At 36.9% G+C, this 9343-nt stretch overlaps 1 protein-coding gene across 5 annotated transcripts in view; it reads left to right on the forward strand.

The window, feature by feature from the left end:
• Positions 1 to 8564, forward strand: part of LOC127661695 (liprin-beta-1-like) — a 45444-nt gene extending 36880 nt beyond the window's left edge. For all 5 annotated transcript variants that reach the window (XM_052152521.1, XM_052152523.1, XM_052152522.1 and 2 more), the window contains 9 exons: positions 31 to 181; positions 1464 to 1575; positions 1754 to 1842; positions 2272 to 2394; positions 2490 to 2615; positions 2905 to 3093; positions 3194 to 3361; positions 5173 to 5238; positions 6841 to 8564. In XM_052152521.1, the coding sequence (XP_052008481.1) occupies positions 31 to 181; positions 1464 to 1575; positions 1754 to 1842; positions 2272 to 2394; positions 2490 to 2615; positions 2905 to 3093; positions 3194 to 3361; positions 5173 to 5238; positions 6841 to 6927 (1111 nt within the window). In that variant the 3' untranslated portion in view covers positions 6928 to 8564. The remainder of the gene's footprint in view (positions 1 to 30; positions 182 to 1463; positions 1576 to 1753; positions 1843 to 2271; positions 2395 to 2489; positions 2616 to 2904; positions 3094 to 3193; positions 3362 to 5172; positions 5239 to 6840) is intronic.
• Positions 8565 to 9343: the final 779 nt, after the last annotated feature.

Here is a 9343-nt window from a genome sequence, read left to right on the forward strand (position 1 = left end):
AGATATCTGTATGTGTTCTGCTTGTTTCAGTGAGTTGGATGCACCGTTTGCACGCTGGTCCCGTGAGCAAGTGTGTGATTGGATGCAGGAACAGGGGCTGGGGTTGTATGTGAGTCTGGCCAGGCAGTGGGTCTCCTCTGGCCAGACTCTGTTGCAGGCCTCCCAACACGATCTGGAACGAGTGAGTTCTTATTATTCCAAATCAGTGCATGATATCATACAATGGGCTTTGAAAGTCTGAAACCACTTAAAATATTTAGGACTTTTTCACTTTAAATGGGAAATAAATAAGTTTTCAGCATATTAAATAATTTAAAATTAAATTATCATGTCAAATGCAGAAGAAATATTTGTGACATTGATCATGTCAACATCAGGTTTTGTTGTGGAGTCCATGCCGGCTCAAGTGCATGCTGATATTAAAGCAAAAGGGGCATACCAAATACTAAGGAATTTATTCTTTCAACTTTTCACTGAAATTGTTATGCTGATAATAAAAAATGTTATGAAAACTTTTGTATTAGAAAAATGCAAAATAGTAGTATTTAGACTTGTGATCTCAACTTTTGGAGCCCGCTGTGCATAGATCCAATGGACTGAAATGGCTGGCATTGCATTTCAACAGGTCATTATGTCAGCTAATGTACTAGGTTTATAATGTATGATCTAATAAGGGATTAGGATGCCAAATCCTTTTAAATCTCTTTGCATGAGTACCTTAAATGCTGTGTTAGTGTTCCCTATACTACCAGATATGCATGCACTATACATTCTAGACAAATGTACTAAACATTTTCTCATACTCTTAAAAGCCTTTTGAGCTGAATTATTGATGTTATGTTTAAATGCTTTAAATTAGTTTTGTAGACAAAAATATACAAGTTTATACACTACCAGTCAAAAGTATGGGTACTCAAAACTTTTTTTTTTTTTTTTTAATGTTTTTCAGTGTCTTAACCTATTATCTAAATGCTTGATCTTATGCACGCAAATTAGGCTTCATCCACATTAATCCGAATAACGTGAAAATACCTTTGACACCACAAATTTATACACTTGGGAGAACGTTTTCGAAAACCTCTGTTGTCGCTGTGAAATTTTTTTGTAGCCAAAACATTGAGGAAAAAAAGTGTAGATAAAAATAAACTTTTTAAACTTTCTTTACAAAAGCATTTTAATATGACAAAAAATACATTAAATTAGCGGGATAAATAGTTTTGTGGTTTCAAATGTAGGCATATTCAATTTATCTCAAAACAGCTAATTGCAAGCATTTGTACCAAATGTGAAGCAAACATGTTAACTCCTTCAATACTATTTATAAGCATCCCAGGTGTACAATTACATCATAATTGATGACTTCACTATTATACTAAAGTGTTAATAAATAAAGAATGAGTAGGTGTGTCCAAACATTTGACTGGTAAGAACTATTAAGGACTGTGTTTGCCATCTTTATGCAGGAGCTGGGAATAAAACACCCTCTTCACAGGAAGAAAGTCCAGCTTGCGCTGCAATCACTGGGCTCAGAAGAGGATGACAACAAAGGCAAACTTGACTACCACTGGGTGACAAGTGAGGAATGAATGTTTATTTGCCCTCAGTATTATACAGTACATAGAGAATTAAACCTAATTTAGAGATTGATCGTGTCTAGGCCACATTTATCAGAAACATTTTCATATTTACTTCGTAGATGATTTAATAATATTTGATAATTGACAGACTTGTTACCCCTCTCTTTCTGTTGTAGGGTGGCTTGATGATATTGGTCTCCCACAGTACAAGACTCAGTTTGATGAGGGACGCATAGACGGAAGAATGCTTCACTATATTACAGTGGTAAGTCTCACATCGACAGCATGTGTTGCATTACTGTGGATTACCACAGACAGACAGATAAACAAACAAAACAAAATGTGTGCAGAAGTCCACTTACAATGGACGTTTCTGAGGCAAGTGTGCAACAATTGCCCCCATAGACTTCTGTTAAAAGTGGATACAACTTTTTTTTTCTACAATTTTACATATGTTATCTACAGTGCAAATTTTTATTTAATCCTGAATTTTCCTTTTAATTACTGAATTAAAAAGGTTAAACCAGCAATAAATACAAGTAGAAGAAATGTGTACTGCATGTACTAATGAATTAAGCCATTGTATTTTTTCAGTTCAGTGAGTTCTTTGAAAAGGAACCAACAAAGTAACCCTTGTTGGAGCTCACTGCTTGTATTTTAATAATGTTTTCCTTCTCTTGCTCATGCTGAGTAGGATGACCTGTTATCTTTGAAAGTGGGCAGTGTTCTCCATCACCTCAGTATTAAGAGAGCCATCCAGGTGTTACGGCTCAACAACTACGACCCCAACTGTCTGCGGCGAAGACCTTCAGATGAGGTAGTCAGAGAGAGGGAAAACCAGCTTCAAATATGTGCTATTATGCCACTATTGCTTGTTAACACCGGCAAACCTCATGCTCACTATTGTTTCAGAACAACGCAAGTCCAGCTGAGATCTCTCAATGGACTAACCACCGTGTGATGGAGTGGCTGCGGTCCGTGGACCTGGCTGAGTACGCGCCCAACCTTAGGGGCAGTGGAGTTCACGGGGGGCTGATGGTAATGAAAGAGAAGATGAAAGTTGTATCGGTTTGGTTAATTGAGTTGGACTAAGTGATTTAAAAGTCTTGGCAAGCACCTGAAAGTTTGTTGGTTTAGTCCCTGATTGCTCCCTGTAATTAGTGTACAGTAAGTTGTTTTGGGGGAAAAAATTGTAAATTAGTCATGTTGGGAATAGGCTGGGATCTACTGGACAAGTTATCCTGAGCCAAGAGAGGTCTCTGTTTTGAGGAAAGAAAAGTAAAGTTTGACTTTCGTCAAGTGGATAACTCTTTGTTCTTTGTTTCAGGTGCTTGAACCTCGTTTTAATGTGGAGACAATGGCTCTGCTGCTAAATATCCCTCCCAATAAGACTCTGCTGCGGCGGCATCTGGCCACTCATTTTAACCTGCTAGTGGGTTCTGAGGCCCAGCAGCTCAAACAAGAGTGTCTAGAGAACCCAGATTACACTTTACTCACTGCCACAGCTAAAGTCAAGGTATGATGCAAAACATTTCCAGCAGAGCTGGCACGAGATATGTATATTGGCACTTTGAAATTACTTCTGGCTTGATTTTTTTTGTTTTTGCAACATTTAGCCCCATAAACTGGCATTTGGTGGGTTTGGAAGGAAAAAAAGGCAAGAGGACAATGAAGAATATGTCTGTCCCATGGATGTAGAGATGCCCAAAGGGCGAAGCTTCCAGAAGGGCTACAGAGGCATGGAGCTCCAGATCTACGATGATGACCTAGATCGATTTGATCAGGTAGAGTTATGGAGGTATTCTGGTTCATGATGGACGGATGGGTGTCTTAATTGAAGTCAACATTGAAATCGAAATTGACTGTAGTTACTTTGTTTATACACAATCCTCAATTTATTGGGAGCAATTCATCAGTGCATCGGTTATGTTGTCAACGTAATGTTTTATTGAAATGAAGTACTTTCCTTTTCGATTAACGCCCTCCAGCTCCATTCTGGAATTGAATGCCTGCTTTTCACAATCCTGATGGATAAAATTCAGTCTTGCATTTTTTCTTATTGAATATCTGGTTTCACACGATAATGCATCACATTAATGAAGGACTCTATTTTCGCAAGTGCGCAAAGCGCAGTGCTATGTCTTATCCATTTTTCGAGAGAGCGCGGGTGGTCATGGGTCATCTGTGGATGTATGTGTGCAAACTGTGGGTGTATTGTATGTTAATGAAGTGGCTTAAAGCTCTATTTGCTGATTTCGTGAGAAATAGGTCATTGCGTTATGACGTTTCAAAAGTAGATCTTTTTGCAATTCGAAGTCTAAATTCAGTTCCTGCATTTGCAGTTTGGAGGTTCCACCAGCAGATTGTAATGTCCAAACTCTGAAAGCTAGTTGAATATCAATATATGTCCATGAAGATCACTGTTTGATCAGCATGAAAATTTTGTCTACACTGTTGTAGACATTTTATGAAACAAATATTTGAGATTTGTGGTAAACTCTCTGTAGTCACTGTTTATTTTTCTGTTATTATTATTATGTTTATATTTACAATTGTATTTATGATATCGTTTGTATTGCTATTTTTCCACCTGTTGTTATAAGAGTGATGTTTATGTCACTGCAAAAGGGGGCAGGTGTAAGAAGTTTTTCTGTTTCATTTGAAGTTTAATTTGAATTAAGAAATCATTTTAATTCAATAAATTAATACAATTGTTCAAAATCGAGCGATAGATGATAAGTGCATTCTGATAAAATCACTGTTGATACTATATCATGATTAAATTACATTGACCCAGCCCATTAGCGCTTTGTGCTAATTTTTCGCCAAACCTACTTGCGTCTATACTTAGCGCATGCTTGCACGAAAATACCAAAACTCCCTGGCCAGGCTCAATGACTTTGAGTGTATGACTCATGACATAGCGATGCGCTTAGCACTAGTGCTCTTAAAATAGGTCTCGAAATGTGTTGCGAATGGCATTTCATGTTCAATTTAAATTGCTGCAAACTCTGAGTGAATGTCTGTGCCAACTGGTACTGATCAGCAGGCTGCCCTACAAAGGCAAAACAGAGTAACTACAATGACACCGAAACTGAGTGGAAATGGCTTTTGTCTAGTGATTGCAATTGTCTCTTTTCACAGACTTTGATGGTGCAGTTTTTGATGTTGTAATTATTTCATGTAAATTTATGACATTATTTTACAATGCTATTAAGTACAAACTAGTAACCACAGATGCAACAGTGTTTCAATTACAGCTGCTAACGAAGTGACACTTAAGATTTTTCCTTTTGGAAAATCACAGAAACGCATAAATAGATTTTTTTTTCATTTGTTGTTGGAGCAAGTGAGCAACCTAAAATATTTACAATACTGAGGTCTCCAATTCACCGCAAAGTTTACCCAACTATAGTCTACTTCTGTTTTTCAAACCTCCAAAGAAGGGTCCATTTTTACACGCCGTTATCTCTGAAACTGAGCATAGTTGATGCTGAGACCCAATTTCTTGTAGTGTAGTTACTATGTTTTATCTGTGTACAGTAGCCTGACTGTCTGGTGCATTATGTTCCTTTTTGTGTTTGTTTTGACACAGATGGAGGACTCCGAAGGGACTGTGAGGCAGATTGGAGCTTTCTCTGAGGGCATCAACAACTTAACGGTAACAAACAGATGCATATCTGATCTGATTTCAGATGCTTTTTGTATAGTGTCCTTTAGTGGTCGACCGATTTATCGCAGTGGCCGGAAAAATTTATTGGCCTATGTGATATAAAAAAAAATCTGAATATCAGCCAATACATTATTCCGTTTGGCCAATTTGTTTCTTGAGGGTGCTGAGAATCGCCTTCTTGCATGTGAAGCGACTGAGACATGTAAATGACCAGTCACGGTTTTTTCTTGTTATGTGCCATCGTGTTGCTACATTATTAGACCATGTGCAACACAGTCTCATTTATATGGTCTGCATTTCAGAGCCGCAGCAGATGTGTTTGAGCTCATAATATTAAAGTGATCGCCTATTTCATTCTCCCTCTCTCTCCTCAACAGTTCCCTGTAACTTTTAACTGGATTTTCTAATGATAAAAAGCAAATATCAATAAAGCTAATATCATAAACATTCTGCAAATATGCACATATCTTATTTAAACCAATGTAATAAACCAACCTCATACAACTTCAGCATCCTGAGGAACGCATTTAAATCTTCCTCTAAAGCACATATTCTACCTCTCTGTCCTCAACAGTTCCCTGTAACTTTTAACTGTCTTTTCTAATGATAAAAGGCAAATATCTATAAAATGTGTATTATATACCATTTGCAAATATGCAGAAATCTCGTTTAAACAGATGTAATTCACAAGCCTCACGAAAATCCAGCATTTGCCTCCTGTCGCGTGCTCATCTAATATGTTCCTCTGAAGCATGTATTCTATCAGGCCGAATCAAAAACTTTAGGATCAGGATCAAAATTTCCTCTGATTCACAAATCATCGAAGTGTCAATCGAATTGTGTCAATCTAAGCAGGTCGTTTAAACTGTCTGGAAATTGCTGAATTCGCATGAAACCAGGAAAATGCTGCCTCCAGAAGCTATACGGAGGTAGGGTGAAAATAAGGTGCTTTTGGAGAGCATTTTCCTTATGAGTTCCATTAATTCAAAACAGATGTTGGTTAAACCATTAACCGATTAGGTAGCAAGTCAGCTGCCTATGTTTTCGGATACAGCCCAAGGTAAAGCGCTTTCATGTGTGTTATGAGTAAATGTGTTATTCACTATGCACTATATGTTCAATTGGTTTGTTTCTGTATTTCTTGAGTAAATGTAATTGTTAATGATAATAATCATGCCATTCATGGTTGCTGGACTACTGTGTGTACTGTTATTTCCTTCCTAATATATTAACTTCTAATTTATTAATGTACAAATATACTAAATATATATAACTCAAATTTGATGACTAAACAGAAATCTGAAGATACTGCTATCTATCATTTAAATTACAATATTATGTTTTTGTTTTATGTGAAAGGGAGTAAATATAGTGCTAAATAAGAGAGAGAGTGTGTGTGTGTGTGTGTGTGTGTGTATATATATATATATAATATTAGCAATTTTGTGTTTGCTATGTATAATATTAAATTGTGTGATGTATCGGCCACCCTGCTCTCTGGATATTGGCATCGGCCATTTAAAAAAATAATATCGGTCTACCACTAGTGTCCTTAAGCTTAAAAAAATGCATCCTGTGTTTTTTGTTCAGAGTATGCTAAAGGAGGACGAGTTCTTTAGGGGGATGTCCACGTCGTTCCCCAATGCCAGTGTGAAAGATGATGACTCCAATGTGTGAGGGCATTGCAGGGCCAGTCTAGCCCCTAGTGCTGCTGCTTTAATCGGAAGTGACCGCCAGTTCCGCTGCCAACATCTCCACACACACACACACACACACACACAATCTCACACACACACACCTCTTTCTCAGAATGCCAAATATATCAATCAGAACCACTTGTGGCAATTCATCAAAACTCACACTTTTAAAGTATGTCACATTTCATTGCCTTTTATTTTAGTACTTTTTAAAAAATTATTATTTTAATTGTGTGCATATGGAAGTTGTCAATGTCTTCTGGAAGTAGATGGAAGAATGTCTGTCCTGTTTTTTAACAGATCGTTAGTGGATATAGTTGTTTTGTTAACCGATATGATATTTCTAACAGAAATGAATGGCAGTCTCACTTTAGTTTGCTTGTCATTGGAGACATATGCATTTTTTATCATCAGTCAACCTAAAACAAATTTTGCCCCAGTCTTGATGATGGCAAAAGAGCACAGTGACACTTTCAGGCAAAATCAAAGAGATATTTTATTAAATAAATGAATAAAGTTGTACACTGCCAGTAATAAAAATGTTCTCAAATGATCCAGGTGCATTCCCAAACATGATGATTACACTAATATTTTAACTGCTTTTTTTTTTTTTTTTTTATCTTGGTTTATAAAGACAAAATACTCCTTTTATGTGCCATATGTTTAATGCATATGCATGCAAAACTCTGTACATTGTTTTTTACTCCCAGTTTGTAGAAGTTTGCATTTGCATGTTATTTAAGCCTCATTTGGACAAATATTAGCAAAATATTGTGCATTACTTGATGAAAGTTAATTGTGAATTATTTTGACATTGCTGCAGTACTTAAAGGATAGCAATAATGTTCTTTATGGAACTGTCATCATGTAGCATGTATATTTAAAGCAATACTGGCATGTGCACAAAATTGGTAAGCAACTGATAAATATATTTAAAAATATATATTTTGCCACTCATAACCATTTCAGAGGTGCATGTCTTTTTTGTTGACTTTTACTCATTTTTAATAGTTGAATAAAATACAGAACTATAAAGTAATGAAAAGGCATGCAGCTTCTGTTTTTGTCTGTACTGTGTCAGTCACACAAATAATATTCCAAAACCAAGTTCACTGGAGTAACACTGGTGTTATTTATGAGTTTGCTCCTCCCACTGAACTCTCACAGCTCAATGGGGCATAGAAGTCTGTAGTACATCTAATATGCGGTTTAGTATGACAAAGAAACAAAATCTTATATAGTAACATGTAATATAAAACAGATAAATGGGGATGAAGTTTCCTCAAGTGCACTTTGAATACACACCCGTCAGATACCATAGATACCGTTACAAGAAATATGGTAACTTTGTATTAGACACCACTGTTTCAAATGAATAAATAATAATAAAAGATTCAGCCACTATTATTTATGGCTGGATCTTGACATCAAGATGAACAACGCCATCTTCCGGACAGTATCTGTAGAGTTGCTTGTACTGAAGTGCAAAGTAGAATTTTTAACTCTTATACTCTCCCTTTTCATAGATGATTATCATTTTTCCCGACAATAATTTAATTATCATGCGTCCAATATTAAACTTTGGATTAGACTTGTTTTCAAGTTGTTAGAAATAAACAGTTGAAATGAATAAGTCCTGGAGTGTTTGTGTTACTGTCTCCTGTTGTCTTCCTCCAGGGGGCGCATGAGTGCTCACAAAGCCAAATCTTCAACTGAACTGCATTCAAATCTCAGACCGTGTTTTGTCTTATTGGAGGGAACACTAAAAATATATATATATATATATTAGATACATTAATTTCCTTGTTATCTGACATACGAAAGGGAAAAAATTGTTAAATGCCTCTTATCCAATAATCACAAAGTATTGTGCGTCTGTCCTGACCGGGAGGCCAGGGATTGGCTGGTTAGCAGGTCACTGTTAGCACCTGCTGGAAGATGCTGGAACTACACCACCCGATGGCAAGATCCATTTCAATTTAGAGTATTCCATTGCATTTATAATTATAGAGCATGGTCATCCAGTGACGGATTGTTTTAGAAGGGCTCATAAAAAAGTGAAATTTTCACGTGACATAAGAAAAGATGGCAGCCTCCATTTCGCTCGCATTCTGTGAACCCTGCGCTAACTGAGCATTCATAGAGATGAATGGGCCTGGGGATGTTATTAACGGATAGCTCTTTCCAAGTATTTCACAGCTCCATGATCCGGACCAGTGAGGAGAAAAGAAACGGTATCCGTGTGACAACGTGGTTCTGCGAGTTGTTAGTGCAGCTTCAGTAGCTGTCAGGGCAGAGAGTTGCACCAGCTGTTCGTAAAGTCTAACTCATGTTGAGACGTAAAGTTCACACTAAGGGTTTAGTAACTACGAGTTAGTTTGTAACTAAGTCAGTGC

This window comes from Xyrauchen texanus, chromosome 21 (genome assembly GCF_025860055.1).
Source record: "Xyrauchen texanus isolate HMW12.3.18 chromosome 21, RBS_HiC_50CHRs, whole genome shotgun sequence".
Taxonomy (NCBI): Eukaryota; Metazoa; Chordata; class Actinopteri; order Cypriniformes; family Catostomidae; genus Xyrauchen; species Xyrauchen texanus.